Genomic DNA, 22,957 nt, shown 5'->3' on the forward strand with positions numbered 1-22,957 from the left:
TGTATCTGCATGAGGCTGAGATAATGGCATCTGTCGCTGCTCCTTTTGTCAGCCCTGTCCCCGGCCTCTGCTCACTGCTGGTCCCCATTAGCTGGCTGCTGGCCCGCTGGCCTCTCCGCGCCACGCTCTGCTGCCTGACCGAGAAAAATGCAGGAGATGCCTGTCCTTTTCCTCTAACTCCCACTTTTTCGTTTATCCTTCACCGTCTCCAGCTCCTCCCTCTGCTGCAGATTAAGAGCAGTCAGGTAGTTTGGTAAACTGGAAAGGTGGGAATAAAAAGGAGAACGTCTAAAGGCGGGTGTGTTTTGGTTTCATTTAGCACTTAATTGAAACAGAAGACACGCAGTTGGTTTGTGTATCAGTTGAATGGAAATAGAACGAGTCTTTGAAAAGCAGCAATTAACACATTGTTTTATACCTCAATATCCCTTGAAACCCACTACTTTTAAGATCTGGTATTTTCCAACACAGGTATTTAAATGTTGCAAATTAATGAACCAAATAAGTCTTTAGAGCTTCAACTAAAAGTTATTTTCATTGTCGATATCAATTAATTTCTCAATTAATCGATTAATCATGAGGCCTTGGACAGACGAATGTGTGGTATTTATCCTTGAGAAATAACTTCAATGATTTGTAGTTGAGGGATACTTTTCTGTGAATCATCTTATCCCATCAACTCTAACGGACTTTAATTAATCTGCAACAAAAAAAATCTGTTAAAAAAACTAGCAGTGTTTTACAGGAGAAGGTTAGTAAGAAGAAATGTGTCTCGGAAATTCCCCTTATACCCGATGGAAATAGAATAACATCAAAAAAACATGAGAAACTCAAAGATGTGTGGCACATAATGTCCCATTATTTAAGTTTCTACTTTAAAAGAAAACAGCTAAAACTGAACATCTGAACTGTTATTATAATATCTACTATTATGTAAGATTCACATCCCATATCTTTACCCTTGGGCATATTACATATGAAAAAGTGACTTTTGTAAATATCACAGCAACAGACTTATATTCAAAGTATGTTATTATTGCATTATGTCCCTTCGTTAACAACTGTAAAACTTGATACTTTCTCATTTCGTCCAGATGTAAAGAAGTATAAAAACATCACATGTACTTGTCAGAGACTTGCTGCTGAGAGCCACGTCCATGCCACATAATTACACTCACTGAAGCTGCGTTACCTTACGATATAACAAATGAAGCCCGTATTACATCCGTCACCTATCTGAGACGTCTCACTTAGTCTCATCATTTTCCCCCTCGTCTCTCATAAGCATGGCTAATAAAATGTAAAGATGGGAGATAATACTCGGCTGACTGAGTTTTATTAAGAACGTAACGGCAATATCATTGTTGTAATGATACCGAGACATCTAAGATGAAGGGCGGGCTGAGCGAGCGGAAGTGAGCGTGACATCACAGGCAGAAGTATGTTCTGCTGGCTTTATTTCATTATTGGTTAAGCTTCCTTATTAGGGACAGGAGGGGTGGTGGTGGGGTGGTGGTGGTGGGGGGAAGCAGCGTTGCCTTTGATAAAGCAAAGCAATTTCAGCAGCTGCTACGGTGCCAAATTACAGTTGTACATCATTGCAGCTCTCTCTCTCTACACTGGCTTCCCTAAACTTCTCCTCAGTCTTGCTTCTCTCCAGCTCTCTGTGTGTCTGTATGTGATGTTGATCTCCATGTTGCCCGCACTGCCAAGCAGAAAAGGCTGAGGGAAGAGTGAGGGCCAGCCGCTGAACCAGCAGACAACAGCCCCATCTAGAGAGGGTATGAAGTCACTGTTTCCTTCAGAGGATATCAGGTGATCCAGGTGCTCATATAGTTTGCAATGAGTCATGAATTTAAAAAAAAAAAATCATAATAAGAATTTGACCTCGAGTCACGTTGGAACTTTTGACTTCTCTAATGAGTTTGTTTATTTAAATAACTTTCAATTCAGTGAGGGTTTTTGATTTAATTTTATCGTGGCCATTAATTAAACCCTTATATAAAGAATTAACACTGATAGGACGATGGCAAAAGATGCTCAGGATACAGCCGTCCACCAAATTCTATATTTAATCCAGCATTAGTTAATCTAGATTAGAAATACAATGCCATCTGTAATCTTAGCACTTCTATCTTGCATTATAAAACACCCCTTTTTTTGCACACTTTGATTTTGTTGGTATTAGTGCAAGGCAATGCTTAAAAAACACATTGTAATTTCTGATTTACTTTTTCATGCAATTTCAGTGACTTTTTTGTCTCAATACACCTAACAGTTACTATTTATGTTGCTGTATATATTTGGCACATTATATTTTCATTTGTTATGCTTCACTTGTATGTAGTAGAATATACTGCTATTTCAAACAGAATACTATGTAATTATGAACATTTAATATTCCTATTTCTCTGTAATATCTTTTAAACAAAATGTCTGCATCTGTTCTTTAACTTCTGCTGCTGTAACAGTTGATCTTGTCTTCTTTATCTTATTTCATCAACATTAAAAGGGCAATTAAGATTTGAACAGAGTGACTCCATTAAAGGCCCAGTGCATCGGCTCTTCATCCATCGCGTCCGACGGAGTCCAAATGACCTTCACAACATCACAAACACGACCTCTCTCCTCTTCCCCGAAACACGAAGTGACTCGCGGATCAACAAACCGTCAGGCTGACAGGTCTAACCTATCTGCCATTAGGCCGTCAAGATATCACACTTTGCTTTAATTCACCATCTTTCCGAGTGTCACACTTTATATTCCTTGGCATGGGAAGTCTACATGCGGATGCATAATTTATCTCAAATTAGCGCCTATTTGAGTAAGCATCAAAGCAAGGCGGCTAAGGTTGGAGGAGAGCTTTAGGAAACCGCAGGGAAACCGTGGCCAGGATTAATGCGGGAGATTTTTATAAGAAATTACTGGCTTAATGAAGTGGATAAAAAAGCTGTCAGTGTTTTATTGCATCTAAATTGTGTGGAAGTGGTGTTTAGCTGTCTCGCCTACTCCCCACATAATGGCTCGTGACAGTAGCTGTGAGGCTTATTTAACTTAACTGGTGAATAACTTGCATGCTGAAGCTATTCAGAAACTTGTTTTTATATCCACTAAACCAGTAAGGGGATTTTTCTTTCATCCATAATGCCACGAGAACATCAGCCAACTCAAGAAAACTGACAATTAGATATTGTGTTTCCTATTTTAAGCATTTCAGCAAATGTTTAAAAAGGTTTTTTAAGACTGTTAACTTACAGAAGATATCCAGGAAACATGACCTTCTCCTCTTAACAAATTTATATGTGAGCTACAGCCGATGTTTCATCAATACTGAATAAGCCAATTCACTCTATTGCTACGGTCTCGCTGCAGGGCCAGTAAATGAAATGGGTTCTCTGCAGTGCTCGCTGTGGTTATAGAAGCTGCAGACATTTATAGTCGCACTTTAACAGGCTGTATAATTCACCATGGAGGCTCAGACATTGGTGCATGCTCACTGTAAATTTAACAAGTATGAAAACAGTTATTGGGCATGCAGAAGGGACCTAAATGTATGACAATTCATCATGGGGGGAACAATGGAGTAATCCTACAACGCCATCTTGTGTTTGCTTGTATGTTTGCATAAGATTAAGGGCCGTTAAGGAGCACACTATTTCTTTTTTTGCCTCGTAATTTAGTACAGAACAGATTTTTTTTGAGATGTTTAATAAAATACATGCAGTTACTGGTTAGACAATTTGTATACTACTGGGCCAATAATAACATTAACAAAACTAAAATTTAAATGTTCATTTATTTCACATAAGTATAGCATTACAATACATGAAATCAATCATCCATCACAGTTCCGATGTGCAAGTGTGTATTTTCTGCTGGCTGATTACGACTAGGTTGAGGAGATTCAGAGCTCCGTTTTCAAGAAGCGAAATCACGGAGTTATCAAAATAACTTCTGCTAAGTAAAATCCCCCAAACACCTTAAAATCTGGCAAAGCAAACGTCTAACGGGAGTTTTACTCAGCAAATGTATAAAGATGACTTGTACGTCGTGCTTCGTGACTCAGGTTCCTGTTTCTTTAGATGCAGCCAGAGTTCCCACATCTCACCCCTGAAATAAACACGCAGGCATGAACATATCGTGTGTCACTGTAATGGCAAAAGTAAAGAATTTTGGTCTTTTCCCGCCCACCCTTCTTGTTTATGCGTTTAATTGTCTTGGTTAGCTTCATTTTTCACTCTCTCGCCTTTGAATGCAATGAGCAGTGTTACGGTTGAGCAGGATACAGGTTGACAACACACCGACGGATGCATGCTTGGAATGGGTACATTTTGTCCTCTGTGGATCCAGCTGAACAGAGCCAAACTAAATACACAACATGGGTTCATTATTTTTTGGGCAGGGCTGGATCTTGTAGGTGAAAAAAAACAAAAAAACAAAAAACATGCACGTTTCAACCGGTTCATATCATCATCATCATCCCAAAATGTCTCAGACGGACAATGTTGAGTGTGAAACCCTGCATCAGTCCTGCATCTCGACCGACTACTTTTCTTTCTTACATGGTGAAAAAAAACCAAGGTTTTCATCATGACATACTTTAATTGTTTTACTTTTGACTGAGCCACTAAATCATTTTGGCAGTGCTTTTGCAAAGACAATTTCCAAACAATTTAGTTTTTTCTAAACAAACTATCACAAACTTAATCAAAAGTTTGATTTTCAGTGGAGCACACACAGAAACGTTACTTTCACCGATTGAAAAGATTTAAATATGCTAAGCTGCTGTTATTGAGAAGGAAACATAAACTCTTTCTGTAAAAAGGTCCCGAATCTAATTAAAACCTTTCATTGACACACACACACACACACATACATATATATATATATATACCTGCATTCACACACAAAAGACCAAGTCAGATGGACAGCACAATCCCTTTTCAGTCTGCTCACAAAACCTTGTTTTCCCTTCTCGAGTGAAACCAAAAAGCGAGTTTTGGGCAGCATTCAGGTAGCGTGAGGTGAGTGGTGGTGAGAGAAAAGCTTGCATTGCAGACAAGCTTTATCTACATAAGGCCATCTCTGAACATGTGTGGGTTAGGACTAGCAGTTCACATCCACCATCTTTTTAAATCAGCACAGAAGTGGTCGCGGGTGGGGTTCTTCACGAGACAGATTCCTGCACACTGACATCACCGTTTGTCCGCGAGCAAGAGTCGACGACAAGGGTTTGTTTTTCCCTCCTCACATTGTTCATTAAGAGAGACCAGCAGCTTATTGTCGCAGCCTTTGACCGCTATAGGAAATCCAAAAAAGAAAGCTCCTGAACCTTTGTCCTGTCCAGGTGCAGTTCTACTCTCTTTGACTTCCTCACAGCCAACACAGTGCTTTGCATTCACTTGAAACGAATGCTTGAATTTTTCCCTTCCATCACAGCTTGGGAAGCCTGACCCCGCTGTGTGCTCCAGTGCTGTCTCACAGTACTTGGTGTTACTGGGTGCTGGGGGTGGGGGTGGTGGTGGGGGGGGGGCAAAGGGATTGGGATTGGTGTGCCGGTGAGCCCCGGTTTAGTAGTCTCTCCTCTACAGGCTCTCTGGCCCTTCTCCGTCTGTCCTTCCCTCTCCGGTCTTTTTGCTTTTTTTTTGTTTCGCTTTACTAAACATCAGTGTTTAGACAGTGTTGCGTGGCGTGCCGTTCAGGGCCACGGCCTTGGTGCAGGGCGAGCCCACCGCCTGGGTGCCAGTTGGACGCGGGGTGGAAACGCCCACCTCAAATACTTCATGGATGGCCTTCCGGAAACAGTGGAAATTGTAGTCTATTAATCCTAAAAGGAGGCAATAAAAGACACGCAGATGTTGTTATGACATATATGAGGATTGTATTGTAACAATGGCTGCACAAAGAAAGTCAGTGAAAAGTCTGGGTGTTCTTGTGTTTTGCAGTCTTTGTATGGGATGTAAATAAAGTAATGTTGGTTCAGCACAGAGATCAAAGGGTCCTGATTATTACAAAAAAACTTTTGATTATTTGGTGTATTTTCAGTGTCAATACGTTGTGTCATGTTTGGCTATTATTTTGCGATGAGAGGTAAAGAGATAAAATACTCTCAATAACTATTCACTTAGTAATTATTTTCATACATCTAGCATCCACAGGTTTAAAAATAAAAAAATAAAAAAAAGGAATATTAATGTAACCCAATGTGATACCTATCCAAAACATTTCTAAAGCTGAAGATGTTTACTCCATGTGAAGACTGAAAGGTGTTGATTTCACTTTATGGTCACTTTTGAGATGTTGAGCTGTTGAGCTATAGTCAGAGGTCTGGTCTTGTATTGCATTGTTACAGGAACAGCTTATAAAAAGTCATAAAACAAAAATAAAAAAATAAAAAAAATACCAAAAGCTGAACATCTGCCAGACAGTGTCAAATAAAAACGGAATATTTTAACACATCCAGTGTTTGCAAAAAAAGGCACTCCACCGATTTAACAGATGAAGATCAGTTGACTCATCACGAAAATACTAAGATTGTGTCATTTCTTCTGTGGCTTCTGAAGGAGAAACCCGACTATGTCATCAGAGTCTCGCAGCAGGAGTGTTAAACAAAAACTAGGGGATAAAAGTCAGGATATTTCCTCAACTGCTGCATTCGTTTTTTAACGATTCTTTTCAAAAATCTGTATCTTTTAAGTCCCCACCCTTTAGTGCTTTACTAAATTGCTGGATTTTCCCTTAAATGTACTAACGACACCTTAGACTGTATAGGCTTCCTTGTTTGACTTCACACCCTCACACTTGACTCAAAGCCACATCACCATTAGCTTAATTAAGCCAGACAAGCTGCAGGGGGATCACAGATTTCTGGTGACAGTTTACCTTTGCGCTCAAAGCTCTCTTCTCTCAGGATGCAGACAAGGGCCAGGAACTTGGTGACCTCCTTCAGGTACAGCACAGTCGTGTTGTTGAGCTTAATGATGGCCATGGACTCCTTGTCGTAGGCGCTGCCACTGCCGTCCTCCCTCAGACTGATGTGGCACAACACAACACAACACAACAATGTTCAGGGGAAAATGTGGAATACATTGCTTGTTTGTGCATGTGGATTAATTAAGCAAATAAACGCATAAATTAAGTTCTGCTTCGATGAAAGTATCCGCAGAAAATGAACTCTATATCCATAAACATTAAGAAATGCTTTTTTTCTGTATTTATTATGTATATTAATGCAGAGAGTTATTATTCAAACTACTCTATAGATACTCCACCCTATGTTTTAAACTGATTTATTCTAAAGTTGAAACATCTCACTCACCCGTAGATGCAGGAGACGTCAATGACCACGTCGATCATATCACAGCACAGTTCATAGGACTGCATGTCCACAGGAGAGCTGTCTGTGGCGATGTAGATCTTACTGACCACATCGAACAGAAAGGCCTTCTCTATCCCTGAATTCTGTCATTGACGAAGAGGAAGGGAAAGGAGGGATGAAGAGACAAAGGGGGAAAAAGGTCGTTAGGAAATTATTATAAACGGTTTAGACATTGGACATTTGTTGATATTTAGACAGAAGAGGAGGGCGATATGATGACGAAATGCTTTAAGATGTTTTACACGGGCAGCAACTAACATTTTTTCTTCATTAATCATTTGGTTCATTTGAAATGTGAGACAAAAGTAAAATCAAACATAAACATAATAAAATTGTTCACATAATTTAAAAAGAAATTCCAGTCAACAATCCAAAACTCAAAAGATTTCCAATCATAGAGCTCAAAATCAACCAGCAAATGTTTACATCTCAGAATCTGGTGAATTTTCAGTGTTTTTTTAAAGAGAACATATAACAAATAAATTGATAATTAGTATAAAGATAGAAACAAATCTCTAGGGCTGAAATGTTTCAGTCCTAGATATGTATCCGTTTATACTGTGGTAGGTACACTTTGATATTTCTAGATGTTCAGTATTGAGGTTAAGATTTTTTTATTGATTTTGCATCAACGTGATAAAGTACCGTGCATATGTTCATCTATTAATGATTTACCAGTAACATTCAACACGCATATTGAAATGTTAATACACTGGTACAATCATTTAAAATGTCCAGATACCATGACAGTGAATGTTATCTATATCACCCACTCCCATTAGAAAGCCAAAAAGAAAAAAAAGTGTAACCAAAAAGAACCGGGCTTCACTTTCATTCAGTTCATTCCATAAAGCTTCAAAAAACAGGGTTTTCCTTTATGTTTTAAATGCAACTTTAGTCGTTCACTCATGACAGGATGTGAGCTAACAGACGACATATACAAGATAAGATAAGATAAGATAAGATGATCCTTTATTAGTCCCGCAACGGGGAAACAACATTACTTCCAAGTTTCAAAGCTGAAACTTGGAAGTAATTCCAAAGACAGGGTTCAATGAAATGCTCTTTGTTTTTTCAGTACTTATGAAATGTAACATAAAAAAAAATTGTAATTATCATGTGCGGCAGGCCTGCTTGTTGAGTGTTATCAACAGCAATATAAATCAAAAATGTTTTATGAGCATGTGTGCAGAAAACCTGTGCAACATCCACAGACCAGCAACACAGTCACCCACTATAAAGGGCATTGGAGGAAGTGCTCACCATAAAGTGGCCATCAGAGCTGGCAGTGACTCACATAGTGCAGGCTGTCACACATTAATCACGCTGGTCAATGACAAAAACTCCCAAGAAGCTTGATTTACAAAGCGTTGACTGTTCTCCGTTTACTTACCGAAATGAAGATGTTTAGGAGGTTCTCCAGCGTGGGAAGCTGAGGGATGAGCTTCTGCACCACTTTGCTGAAGGCCTCAAAGATGGAGTGGTCATAAATACTCGTCAAGTAAAAGCTGAATGAAAAAAAACAAAAAAAAAAGGAAGTGAAAAAGCACTTACTAGTAGGAAACACTTCTCACTTCCTTAGAACACATATAATAGCAGGTTAAAATAGAGACAGTCACGATGAGATCACATGACGCTGGATGGTAGAAAAGAGCTGTTAAATAAAGCTGATTCAGACATAAAAGCATGAATAAAAACTAAACGTTTGCCAAAAAAAAAAAAAAAAAAACTGTCTGCATACGCCAAACTAGACAAACATGACTTGCAGATTTTTTTTTGTTACCGAGATATGAAAACAAAGAAGTCAGACTCTGAGGAAGCCAGCGACTTGAGCCAAATGGAGCGGTCTGCATTCATTTAGCAGACGCTAAACTTTACAATACATTACAGTGAAGCACGCACCGGAGAGCCACAAGGCAGAGCACAAAAAAAAGAAAAAGGAAAAAGCCTACTCAGCGTCGCCATATATCTGGGACCGCTCCGGCTGTCGAACCGGAATAAACAACAATCTCACCCCACATAAAACAGAGTGCAGCGTGTGCCAACACACACCAAACATCAACAGTAAAGCTGCTGCAGAGATGACCCGGGATCAGCCAGGACGGCCTGTTTGAGGTTGAACACGACAAGTTTTTCTACACAGTATGTCAGTGTAAAGGCTGCAGTTAATGAGTACTTTTATGTTTTTTTTAATGTTTGCCACAAACAAATATTCTCATTTAATTCAAAAATCTGTTGATTTATCAAACATTCAATAAATCGTTTGGTCTTAGAAAGTTGTCATAAAACTGTGACAAAAAGACATGTTGGTTTTGTTTGACCATTCATTGAAAAAACTAAAATATTTAATTTACATTGACAAACCAGAGAAAAGGAAAAAATATATCATATTTCATCAACTAATCCATAATTCTTTCAGCTCTATGCTCTACAAATCCTCCAATTCAACAAGCAAAGATTACCATTGTGTTTTACTGAAATGACTTCTTTAAATCAATTAAGAATACTGCCATGAATTAACTTCCTGTCTATAAAGAAAGCATTCAATCAAGTAATCATTTCCTCAGACCTAGGGAACTTGAATCGTAACAGCTCTGGTATCTGAAGCATTGGGCCGTTGTTTCTTCATTAGGAGGTCAAAGAGGAATCTCACAGTAACACTCAAACGTTTGCAGACATCAGCTGCTCGACATCAACACTACTGAAATCGCAGAACGAACCACACACACAAATAACTTTTCACACAGTTTCACATCATGTCAGAAACATCGTGATTACAAAAACACTACGCTAGGATTATATTACAAGTCATATGCCTCCGATAATGCTGATTTTTGAATTACAAGTGCAGACTCAGCCTTATTTCACTTTACAAACTTATCACACATTTAATGCAGTGGGAGGTACGACCGAGCGGCTGTTAACACCTGCATGTGTTGTTGTAGCACAAAGTTGTTGTTTTAGCAACACATTGCTAAAAAGTAATACTTTTAATATAGAAACTACAGTTACACAAAACAAAACATCATAAGATGAGCTTCATTAGAGAAATAACTTCTCAAAAATGAGGAAATACTGTATTGAAGAAGTTATGATTAGGCACTGTTGTAACATGCCGATAGAACATCTTGCACAAATTCACCACTGACTTAACAAAACAGCCTGTAAGTATGAAGAATCCTTGCATGGGTTCACATTTGGACGGCATGAGTGTGTTGTTATGGAGATGTTTTTTTTGAAGGGGATTTGATGTTTCTGATTATAGCCAGAACCAACCTGTTAAGGCTCTTTACTAAACTGCTATGTTTGGTAAATCCGCTCTGCAGAACACAGTCCTACTGTAAACATTTAATACAATGTGTGATTTGGTTTGAATAACCTTAATAATGTGTGGGTAAGAATTAGGTATGTAAGGTTGGTTGTTGATTTCAATTTGTGACAGTGGCTGTTCGTCACTCTCGTCACTCTCCAAACAAAACCACGTGTTTCATATTTTGGAGATATAGATATATATTTAGATCAACTGAAGTATTGAAAGTTCCTAAATGAGTTGAGAAAAAAGATGCTATTTCTTTAGATAAATAACCCATTAAAACCCCATCTGGGTTATCTGAAAAATTAATCATCACAAAGCTAAAAAAAAAAAAACAAAGCTAAAAAAAAAAAGAAAAAAGGATAAAAAAGGGAAGTAAAATGGGAAAATTAAAACATGAAATGTTGGAGAGATATGTGGTGATCATAGGACAACGACGCAGTGTTGATTCATGCATTCAAAATTTGGAATAACCCCTCGACTCTGACACAGTGTTTGTTAGATCATCCTCTTTGTTGCAGTGCGTCTGTTTCAGGCACCGTTTTAAAAGGAATATTAATACGCAGGTAGGACAACCTGATGGCAAATGTGCAAATATATGCTTTGGTGTATTTTCATATTGGATAAAGCCACTGTGTATTACAGGTGTTCTATCCCACTTGTAAAAATAAAATGTTATCATAGTTTTATATTGAGAGGCCTCTGGTGTTACTAAGAGAAAGACCAGGGCCTGTTTCATCACTTTTACAGCCGTGCAGTAATGAGAACTGATAGGGAAACCAAAAGCAAACATGCACAGATAACAGGTGTGACAGTGTCCATTAGTGTGTGTGAGACACCATACATTGACTGTATACCAACATGTGATTGCATAGACGGCAGCGGTGAATGATGTGAATGATGTCTTCAGATGTAGAAGTAAAATAATAAAATGTTACCTGAGATGCAGCTTTTCTAAGCTGGCGTCTGCCAGATCGTCGTTGGCCCTCTGATGGATGTCTCTCTGGGTTTCTATCTTGTGATCGTCTGAGAGGCCGTCCACTTTGTGGATGAACACCTCGAAGTTGATCTCTGGATTGACTCGGTAGGCCCGAGACACAGTGAGGTGAAGCCTGCCCAGGGCCTCCACATAGTCATCCTAGGAGGAAGAAAGTAACAAATATTCCTTTCAGAAAATGAATCATAAAACTGGGTTTAAAACAATATTAACAATTCCAATTTTGTGGGATCACAGTTATGTTCTACGAATACATTTATGCACACAACCATAAAATGAGTCACCATTATTTCTGCTGTACTGTCTGATGAGTTAAAGCATTTGAGAACAACACAATTAAGCTTCTTTAAATGTTTAGATACCTCAAAATGTACAATGAAGTATCTCAGAATTGCACGCAGCTATCTTTCTGCTTGGGATGAACCTTGAAAATAGCCATTGAAAATATTTTAGGGCAGAAAAAGATTGATAATTAATTGCAATTACATCAATGCCACAGCCAATTCCATTCAGTAAATATCAGCAGGAAAATCAACACGCGCTCTGCAGAAATGTGTCACAGGGATGACACATGAAAGTCCGTTGCAGGCGTACATTGTGATCGGCTGTAGAACAGGTATGAGGAATTGTACCGCTGCATTGTCTTCGAGACAAAAACAAGTCTCGCCCCAGATATCAACGTGTGACCAACAGCTGAAACTAATTGAACCTGATGCATCTCCTCGAGTACAAATAAACCCTGCAATCAGATCAGCCGTGGCCAACATCGCAGCTGAGATTACTTCTTGAAAAGCACTTAGAGCACTGACATTAAAGACAGGGCGTGTAATTGTATTTCATCCTGGCTATTCATGCTGTCCATCAATGAGTTTATTCTCGAGGGCTTCGACTCGAACCTTACAGCACAGACACGAGTCAGTTTTCTGTACGTGTGCATTTCCAAATTGACAAAATTGAAAATATGTGTGAAAGTGAGTATATATATTTTGGAAATTGGACACGTGACACTGTTTCCACAACCATGTAACATGAAGCACTTTTTTTTTTTTCTGTTCCTCACCTGAGCATCGATGACAAATATCAAAGCCCCGGTTCCTCTGAAGATCATCTCGTAGTCGAAGGTGGGGTCGAAGAAGTCCACCTGACCCGGGAAGTCCCAAATCTGGAAGTTGACAAAGGAGCTGCTGGAGATGTCGTCCTTGTAGATCTTGTTGGTGCTCTCCAGGAACAACGTCTCATTGGGAGACATTTTGTGGAACACCACCTGAAATCAGAAGGGTTAACGTTTAAGTTGAATAAATGCAGATGATTTTGTGTCGAATTTACATATTGCTTTAACATTTGCGTTTTCAGAATGTGCCACTGTGAGATTGGTTACAAAACGTATTTGTCATTTATGTAAAGACAACAAACCCTGGTGCCCAAATTGAACACAGCCAATATATTTTAATGGACCTCCTCATTACCATGCTTTCTTAGGTGGATGGTTGTAATGTTTTTCTTCATACAGATAAATAAGAAAAAAATGACAGATCTTTTCTTTTTCAGACATACTGTGCAGAGCCTTCAGTATATTTTGCTTACTTTTAATGTTTGTTAAATTACTGTTTAACATGTGTTAAATGGCTGAAATGTTAAACATTCTTTAATTTCATTTACCAATAAAAATGACAAGAATGAATAATACATCAAATACATATTGAATGTAACTTCATGTGCAGACTTTTTAGTGCTTTATTCATTAGTTACACAGACAGTAATGTGTCGTAATTTATTGTTTCACAATATGTTGCGTCTTGCAAAAACTGCCTCTATCAAAATGAAATTGTTTCATGGGAGAGATTATCCAGACAGGGTTGTATTTTGGCTTATGCTAGGATGCAAGCACATGACGTCACATGAAGAGAAAGAGGGAAAAGGGCAAAACGTTGCAGACTCACTCTGATGTAACACTTTGATGTCACGCTTTTTTCAGCTGCCTGCTGTCAAACAGCTGACAGTAAGACTGCAGCTGTGTGAAGTGAAGTGTGTTTAAAGTTTGATCGGAGGTCTTGCTCTACTGAATACAGTTACAGGTAGAACAAAAGTTGCAGTTTGTGATGGTGGAGGTGGAGGACCTGGGAGTGCCCTCTCCACCACTGCCATCTTGAATCAGCGTGTGGGCCACTGAGGTCACAGGCCAACGAACCAGCATGAAGCCGAATCACATGTTCTTCAGCCCATACTGGAGGCTCACAGGAGAACATTAATCTAAGACGGGGCGGTGAGAGTGGATTAACGCAAAACTGTTCACTTCAGTAGAGAAAACTTCTGTTCTTTACATTTGTTCCTTCAGGCAGTAACGGCTGCAGGAACGGCTCCTGGCGAGTCACGCTACATCAGGCCTGATTCTACTCCCCCCCCTTGGATTTTAGCATGAATAATGAAATGTGCATCTCATTTCTTATTCAACCACCGTGCCCATCTGTAAGCGGTAGACTTGAAGACTATAAGTGAGACAGCTAACCTTTCCGTATGTTGTATGACACAAAATTAAATGCTTTCAAATCAAAAGAGGGATTACCAACGTGGGCCACATCTAGATGGGACATCAAAGCATCGGGCTCATTTCACGTCTATTGGTTGTAATAATTGATTTATTGAAAACATTTGGTAGGGAAGTTATACCACTAAAATGCAATATTGACGACAGCATGTCTTCTAGAGGGAACCCGTGTCAAAATCTCACTTTAAAAGCTTTTGTGTTTTACTTAAACACAAACACCATTTAAATACAATTCCAGTATAGAAGTCAGGGTTTTCCTGCCGTTTGTTTAGAGCAGATGTGGATCATCTCCGGTGCACCAGCTCACCTGAAACAAAGATCATGACTACGCAAATATTCAACCAATAGTTTACGAATAAGGCCGACATATGAATCTATAGGGGGGGAAAAAACAGAGGTGCTGATATGCCTCATATGTAATAAGTGTGCCTATTATTGAGGCCTTCATCCAATATGCAAATTGATCACAGGACAAGCTGCGTCAGGATCTGGGTGTCTTACCACCACAGCTCAAACATTTCCCAACAGAGTGCTGGTTGCTCTGGACTCGGAGGCCGACCCCCTCCCCCCCGGGTACATATTGCAGCTGGTGTTGGGTCATTGGGGGGCCCCCCCCTTTAACTCATGAATCCAGCTTCATAAATCTGAAATACCATGTCGGCCAAACTGCAGGTACTATGACTGATGTTTGTTTATAGCAGAGGTGGATCATCTCCGGTGCACCAGCTCACCTGAAACAAAGACCATGACTACGCAAATATTCGGCCAATAGTTTACGAATAAGGCCAACATATGAAGCTATAGGGGGGAAAAAATATGATACGCCTTATATGTAATAAGTGTGCCTATTATTGAGGCCTTCATCCAATATGTAAATTGATCACAGGGCAAACTGCGTCAGGATCTGGGTGTCTTACCACCACAGCTCAAACATTTCCCAACAGAGTGCTGGTTGCTCTGGACTTGGATGCCCCCCCCCCCCCTTGGGTACATATTGCAGCTGGTGTTGGGCCCTTTAACTCATGAACCCAGCTTCAAAACAACATTATGAAATAAATGTGAAATACCATGTAGGCCAAACTGCAGGTACTATGACTGATGCACTGATTATTTTATTTTTTTACAAACAAAGTGTTATGACTTGCAGAAGAGAAGGTGTGGTCGGCTTGCAGTCATGTGAGAGCTGCACACACACACACACACACACACACACACACACACACACACACACACACACACACACACACGTCCAAGTTGTTAAAACCAGACCAGTCACGTGCTCTGTGTCCATGTTTTGGGGGGTGAAGATGTGCACCTGTGTCCCCCCACCTGGTTAACAACCCACTGCTAACACTGCAGGCTAACTACTCATTAATGTGTTTTTATTAATTGCATAATTGCATTCCTGTCTCTCTCCTGTGCAGCTCAACATGCTACTACACTTAGCTTTTTTGGGCTGGGGGAGGGAGCTAACAAGAGAGCTAGATCATGCTTCCTTTCTTTACCTTCTGTATGGAGGACTTCCCACTTCTCCTCAGACCCATGAGCAGGATCCTCGGCTTGCTGTCGGACGCCGCCGGGCTGTCCTCGATGTCGGCCTCCTCCTCCTCTCCGTAGCCGAAGTCTTTGGGGAAGGAGTCGGCCACCCCGTAGCTGTCCGCCAGCTGTTCCACCTCGTACTGGATCGACATTTTGACAGCTTCCCCCCTTCTTTATTACCCCCCCTACCCCCGTCACTTGTCGGTCACCACACCCGTGTTCGGTGTGCGCCACAAACTACCGTGACACAATGAGTGTAGTTTGTCAATAAAGCCCAGGCTACTCGGAAACACCGAGCGTGATCTCACACATTTCCCTAGGATTTCCTCTCTCCTTTTGTCCCCGCCCCCTTTTGATTCTGATTCGCTGTCCGGATTCCAGAACGAATAACGATTGGTCGGCCGCTCCTGTCACTCAATTCAGTTCATCGCTGTCACCTGACTAGTACTCAGACTCTCTGTTTTGTGACTTTATCACCCGAATATGACCAAGATATACACTCTTAAACAAAACATTTTGACGCCATTTTAGTTTGTTACATTAATAATTGCATTTTAACATTTTTATTTGCTTTTAATAATTTGAAGAAGGTTGCTGAAAATGAGTTTGAATAGAAAAGTGGGCAGCGCTGGTGTTCTGCAATGTGACCAGCAGGTGGCGGCAGAAATCAACTAAACTTGAGACTTTCAATGTCTTTCCACAATGTCGGAATTAATCGTGTCCACGTTTTTATATATGATTTTCAGTAGAAGATAGCATGTAATTAACAAAAACACACTTGAGTTAGAGCTTGGATTATTCTATCAAAGTATAGCCAGCACTTTTAGATTTGAGTCCAGCGCTCTCAGCAAAAAAAAAAAAAAACTGCAAATTACGGTTTCTGCTCCATCCAATCATCATTTACGAGGGACACCTGAAGGCAGCATCTCGCAGACGCGTTGCATAAACGAAACTTAATTTTCCGGCCCAGAGAGTTTACCTGCGTTTCAAAATCTAGGGCTTGATCAAGCAGGACCCCCCAAAAAAACTGTAACTACAAGAAGAAAGTCAACTTTAAAGACTGCACCACTATGGCACATTACAGAGTAAGTTATGTCTCCTGCTGTCTCTTTGTCTTACACTAATGCTGAGTAGAAACTGTTTAGCACAAAGCTAACTGGGAGTCAAGGTGCTAATCAGGGAGTCCATGCAGCACCTGTGACAGCTCATGTTTGACACCTGGCAGTGGACAGATGGGTTGGTGATGAAATGAATGACTTTGTGTCTTCCTACAGGCTCCAGACCCCAAAAGGGAACAGTTCAGGAGGTACCTGGAGAAGGCTGGTGTTGTGGACAGTCTGACCAGTGGTATGACTCTTCTTCTTCTTCTTCTTCTTCTTCTTCTTCTTCTTCTTAAGAAAGATAAGATAAGATAAGATAAAATAATCCTTTATTAGTCCCACAGGGGGGAGATTTGCAGGATTACAGCAGCATAGGGTAAAGTGCACACAAGAGACATAGTAAAAGAAAGACAAAATGAAATAAAATAATATTTATAAATAAGCAATAAAAAGCAGTAACAAAATCCACAATAACTGAAATATTATATGTACAGACAGAAAAACTAATTCTTCTTTCTTTGGGCTTGAGCAATATTCACAAACTTCACTTTGTAATGGAAAAAAACAAATGAGGCAACCCAGGAGATGTTACTACTGAAACTAGAAACACACAGATCCTCATCTGACTGTGCTGGACCGAAAACACAAACATATTGAACTGCTGTGATTATTAATCGACATCAAATAACAGATTTTTGGTTTCAGTAATAAGGGCAAAGTATTGATTTTAAGATTCGACTACAGTACCAGTCAAAAGTTTGGACACACCTTCTCATTCAACTACTTTGAAGAATCTAAAATATAAAACATATTCTGGTTTGTTGAGCATTTCTTTGTTTACCACATAATTCCATATGTGTTCCTTCATAGTTTGGATGTCTTCAATATTAATCTACAATGTAGAAAAAAATAAAAATAAAGAAAAACACAGTGCTCACAAGTCACAGTGCTGATAACAAAACAATACTTTTTTGATACTCACTTGACTTCAATTGACTTTTAATATCCACCCCTATTTATGCAAGTTTATTTAACTCCTTGTTTTTTTTTGTATTTCAGTTCTAGTGGCTTTGTATGAACAACCGGAAAAGCCCAACAATGCTCTGGAGTATCCTACACACACACACACACAAGAGCTGAACCGTTGGGTTTGGTGGTTGCAGAAATTGTCTCTTGGGTCTAGGTGGTAGTGAGTTCATTCCTGCACCCATAACTGCAAATAAAAAATCAAGAGGAATGTTAATTAAAGGAGTTCACTGCTTGCTGTAGATTCTTTAACAGACTTCTTCCCAGATTTGTGAAGCAGCATCTCAATTCTGGCGGTCAGCCCTCGACAGACACGGAGGCTCTGCAGCAGGAGGTGATCGACTTGAGGCAGAGGTGTGCTCGTCTGGCAGACGAAAACAAAGACCTCAAATCAAAGGTAAGTTTAGGCAGGTTCTTATGGTAAATGATGTGTCATTTCAGGCAACACCCCTAATGTCGATGCACTTTTCTCCTCCATCTCTCCAGCTGCAGCGTTATGAACCTGACGATGGAGCCCCAGCTGAATAGAGCACCGCAGCGCTTTGGCGTAATCAGTGTAGATTTTGTTTATTTTGCTTTGGCTTTCAGGACACGGCAACACTATTAAGTGAAGGCAGAGAATTTTTTTAGGCACCTGTTTTTTGTAAAACTTGTTTTCTACTGTTTCTTAGAATTTAACTTATTCTGTACATGTATATAAGTACGTTCCTTGTTTTGATCAATCTTTAGCTTAGCTTTATTTAGAAATTGCCTTTATTTATGACTGAAAAAGTCAGATCGTAAAGAAATACTTCACCCTTAATAGTATTCCTTTAAGGCATGGGGCATGTCATTGTTTGAGGGGTCTATGAAAAAATTATAGATGTGCTAATCATTTTATTTTTCTGGCATAGTTGTAAACATGCTCAGAGCCACATGACAGTGTGTGACACCAACACACTTGTACTTTATTTCCAAGGAGCTGGTCACCAGTAAAATAAAGCACTTCTTGTTTGTAATCATTGTTGTATCACTGATTGAACTCATTTCTACAAATCAATGTATCAGCCAGGCCTTTTATTATAATATAATGGGATTTTGATACTGTTGTCAGATAAATCTGTGTATGTTTATATTATCCATTAAATCTTATATAAAATCTTTTGAGGAAACAAACATCAAGTAGAGTGATAATATTACAAAGACAAATGAAGACATTGGGGACCAGAGCACATCCAGTTTTCTACCAGGTTTAATCAGATTTTATCATTTTAGTGTCAAAACTATCAACAGTAATCCAATAGTTTTCTTGTTGAGGTCAGTGCTGCTAATGTTGTCTACTTATTGATATGCTTGGGAAACTTCACGAGTGAATGCTTAATCCCCTCATAATGCCCCAAAACATACAGAGATTCAATTTAACTGCAAACTTCAGACAAAATAATATTTTCTCCAAACATATCTGGATGTTCTTGTTAAGTTGGGGAAAAAAACGCCACTTGAGACACATCTCATCTATGTTTGACCAAGTTAAGGTCTACCTTATCATGTATTAGACCACTAAGACGTATGGTTCAATCTTGATTTTATGCTAATTGGATAGCAGTGCATGCAGTCAGTCACAAAATAATTCCGGTTTATTCAAAAAACAGTTTTATAATATACAAAACATACTATACAAAACATACTATACAAAGTCCTGTTGTTTATTACAAGAGATTCTACATTTCAGTTTTATTAGTTGTATTTAGCGTGCCACATTATTTAGACTCACAGAAAAACATAATTATGAGCAAACTCTCACCAGATTGCAGGCAGCTCAGTGTAAAATCCTTAACGTAGATATGAGGGTCGAGTCAATACATCTGTAACACGGATTGCTGTAAGGGAACAGTTTGCACGTTTAGATTTGCAGGTCCGCCGCTCGTCTGCTGCTTGCATTACTTGCCATTGATGTTTTGCAGTTGGATGAAGAGGGTCTGGCGTTGTGCCTGGATCCTGAGCTGGAGTCATCCAGTGACTCCGGTGAGGAGGGCCGGCTCTGATGTTTGCTATCTGATTTTGAGTTTGTTCGAGAGGGGGGATGTCCACGGCTGGCTTTTGGACCCCCATGTGAATCAGTGTCGGAGCTTTTACCCTCCGACACTGTGGAGCACCTGAAAGAGCCAGGAGCCCCCAACGACTTCCTCGATGCACCTACCGGCAGCGTGGCGACGGAGGAAGCGTCAGCTGCCTTCTGTGTGCATCTCGGAGAGTCCGGACTCCCCTTTTCACTGCCACCATCCTCTTTACTGTGTGGGAAAAGGTGCAAAAAGTCTTCAGCCTCCTGTTTTGGATGAATCAGAGAGTCCGAGCACTGAGAGCAGGGTTTGTTGGTAGTCAAGGCGCAGTTACAACGTTGAGGGCTCAGAGCCAAACATCTGCAATCATCCAAATTGTGCTGAGTGGTCAGCTGGCTCTGAGGAGGTTGAGAAGTTGAAGGTTTGATAAGGTTCGGGTACATTATTGGGCCCTGCACCCTCTCCATCAAGAGGTTGTAGTCACAGGGTGCAGAGGCAATTGTTGACCTTCGGGCCACACTGGAGCAAATTTGCACCACAGATTCCTTTTTATACTTGTTGGCATAGTAGTCGTCCAGTTCATCTTTCTCGTCCCTCTCGTGAGGGTAGAAGTCCAAGATGCCCTTTTTGATCCTCTTGTAACTCAGGTGCGTGATCTCCAAGATGTTCAGGAAGACGGATATCGCAGCGATGCACTGCATGAACACCATGAAGACACTTTTCTCCGTCGGTCTGGAAACATAACAGTCCACAGCGTTGGGACAAGGTTCCCGCTCACACTTGAAGAGCGGGTAGAGGTGAAAGCCATAAAGGAAGTACTGGCCCGTCATGAAGGCCACCTCAACGACGGAGCGAGTGACGATGTGAGCCACGTAGGTACGCAGCAGAGAGCCCCTCAGGGGAGCTTTGTTCAGCTTCCCATGATCGAGCTGTTTCATTTCCCGCTCGATCCTCTTCCTGGCTTCTGCCAACTCCACGTCCACCATCTCCAGCTCCTTCCGCAGCAGAGCTTTCTTCTTCTGCCGGGCCTTCTCCAGCGCCCGCAGCCTGTAGAGAGCGTGGCCCATGTAAACCAGCGAGGGGGAAGACACAAAGATGACCTGCAGCACCCAGTAGCGGATGAGGGAGATGGGGAAAGCGTGGTCGTAGCACACGTTCCTGCATCCGGGCTGCTCAGTGTTGCATATGAAGTCAGCCTGCTCGTCGTTCCACACATCCTCGGCCGCCACGCCGAGGACCAGCATGCGGAAGATGAACAGGATGGTGAGCCAGATCTTGCCCACCATGGTGGAATGGATGTGCACCTCCTCCAAAATCCCCCCGAGGAAGTTCCAGTCCCCCATCTTCACTCTGCCATTATGACTGGTAGAAAGTCAGAGACGGAGAGAGATTCAATTATTAGGAAAATCTGCTGAAACAGTTTTAAATTCTCATTTAAAGGTAATAATATGACGAAAATACAGTGACAAGAAGTACAGAACACCTTCGAGGAAATAACATGGATTTTAAGACAGACAGCAAAAGCATGTTGAAAATTTAAGCAATATTTTCAGATTAACACAATATAAAGAACTAAATTTGTTGTAAACCACCCAAAAAAAGAAACCAGAAATATTAGTGAAAATATACATTTAGATTTCCCAGTAAAATGGAAAGAAAGAAGAAATAACAGTACCTCTCAACTGGAAAAAAATAAACATTAGTTATAGGAAAAAGCTTGTGAAGTAAAAATGCAAAATGTCACATATTTGTAAAATATTTAAAAAGGTCTATTTAAAGTAGACGTGTTCATCCAGTTATACGTTCTCTTGGCTGATCAGCTTTCCAGTTGCGTCTCAAAATAAACCATTCCCATCTGTGGCTTCATATAAACCAATGGCAGAGATCTGTGCACTCGCCGTTTCCGTTTACCTTGCAACGGCGTGGACAGACTGCCGGTGGTGACTTAAATCTCCTCGGGTCATGCAGCCCCGACGCTGTCACCAAAAAGTTTTAAAAAATCGTTTGTACCCTCCACACGACTCCCCGTACATCGCCCAAACCTAAGTGACCCGCCGCTCCCTCAGTGTTGCCAGAAACAAAGTGGGAAACAACTGAGCTGTGGAGGGAGGGTTGCCAACACTGACCAGAGAAAGTCAATACCAAACAGCTTCACCGATGCATTTAGATCATGGCCTCACAATGATGGGCTTCAACCGGTTGTAACACTGATATTGACCTCAATATTTGCAGGTCAGGGCTGTTTTGTTTTTTCGTCTGTTCTTCAGACAGTTTTTTTTCCTTTCCAACAGAAATACGGCATGCATTCAACAGCAGAAATCATAACTTACTGAATATAATGTATTATGGCTCATGTGGGAGTGTAGATTAGGAGTACAAAAAAAAAAACAAGCTGTTTCCAAATAGACACTTTGCAAGTCCAGACTGCATGTTTAGGATTTTTTTTAGCACAGTCTAATTGTATTGTTTGCACTTACATGTGCAAACACAGAAAAAGGAACAGTCCCTGTGGTTGGGATCCCAACATTATCAATACCAGTCAGTTATCCAACCAGGCCTGGTACACTCAATAGTGTTCTACTATAGCAAAGTAATCAATGAGTCACCATGTTTGATTTCATACCCTGCTGCTCCTCTCTGGATGTAATTACGTTCTTGTGTACTTTACACCTTATTTTATCCCATTTACAAGTAATCTATCACAATAGATTAGTGTCCTTGCCAACTGCCGGTTGCCAACTGCACACACCGTCCAATTCTAAATACCTTTTAAATGCCTCTGCGTGATTAGCTGAGGTCAGTCGGGATATGACGACTTCGCACCCCACGATGTAAAAAGGTTCGGTAATTATGCCGTAGCTTTACAGAGCAAGAGAAACTATCAACACTAGTGCTAATATTTGATTGACCGGATTCAAGAAGCTGAACTTTTCCCCTTTTTTTGACTCTGCCCAGCAGATGAGGATTGATTCAAACCAGTCTGGTACAAACACATTAAGGGTGCAGGAGGTCAGTAACAT

General features: G+C 40.4%; 3 protein-coding genes across 3 annotated transcripts; 1 reads left to right on the plus strand and 2 right to left on the minus strand.

Annotated features, from left to right (window-relative positions):
- Nucleotides 1–3,777: 3,777 nt before the first annotated feature.
- On the minus strand, nucleotides 3,778–16,304 carry rragca (Ras-related GTP binding Ca). Its single transcript, XM_054621492.1, has 7 exons — nucleotides 15,739–16,304; nucleotides 12,749–12,952; nucleotides 11,630–11,829; nucleotides 8,772–8,886; nucleotides 7,319–7,461; nucleotides 6,883–7,031; nucleotides 3,778–5,827 (listed from the first exon to the last, which is right to left on the minus strand). The coding sequence occupies exons 1-7, from the start codon at nucleotides 15,922–15,924 to the stop codon at nucleotides 5,673–5,675; spliced, it is 1,152 nt and encodes a 383-aa protein (XP_054477467.1). The 5' UTR covers nucleotides 15,925–16,304; the 3' UTR covers nucleotides 3,778–5,672.
- Nucleotides 16,305–16,652: 348 nt separating this feature from the next.
- Nucleotides 16,653–18,896, plus strand: LOC129109064 (c-Myc-binding protein-like). Its single transcript, XM_054620996.1, has 5 exons — nucleotides 16,653–16,857; nucleotides 17,047–17,119; nucleotides 17,932–17,980; nucleotides 18,166–18,295; nucleotides 18,385–18,896. The coding sequence occupies exons 1-5, from the start codon at nucleotides 16,843–16,845 to the stop codon at nucleotides 18,424–18,426; spliced, it is 309 nt and encodes a 102-aa protein (XP_054476971.1). The 5' UTR covers nucleotides 16,653–16,842; the 3' UTR covers nucleotides 18,427–18,896.
- Nucleotides 18,897–19,780: 884 nt separating this feature from the next.
- Nucleotides 19,781–21,901, minus strand: gja9a (gap junction protein alpha 9a). The gene is made up of 2 exons (XM_054620995.1): nucleotides 21,849–21,901; nucleotides 19,781–21,299 (listed from the first exon to the last, which is right to left on the minus strand). The coding sequence occupies exons 1-2, from the start codon at nucleotides 21,899–21,901 to the stop codon at nucleotides 19,781–19,783; spliced, it is 1,572 nt and encodes a 523-aa protein (XP_054476970.1).
- Between the last annotated feature and the right edge of the window lie 1,056 nt (nucleotides 21,902–22,957).

Source organism: Anoplopoma fimbria, chromosome 20 (assembly GCF_027596085.1).
Source record: "Anoplopoma fimbria isolate UVic2021 breed Golden Eagle Sablefish chromosome 20, Afim_UVic_2022, whole genome shotgun sequence".
NCBI classification, from domain to species: domain Eukaryota; kingdom Metazoa; phylum Chordata; class Actinopteri; order Perciformes; family Anoplopomatidae; genus Anoplopoma; species Anoplopoma fimbria.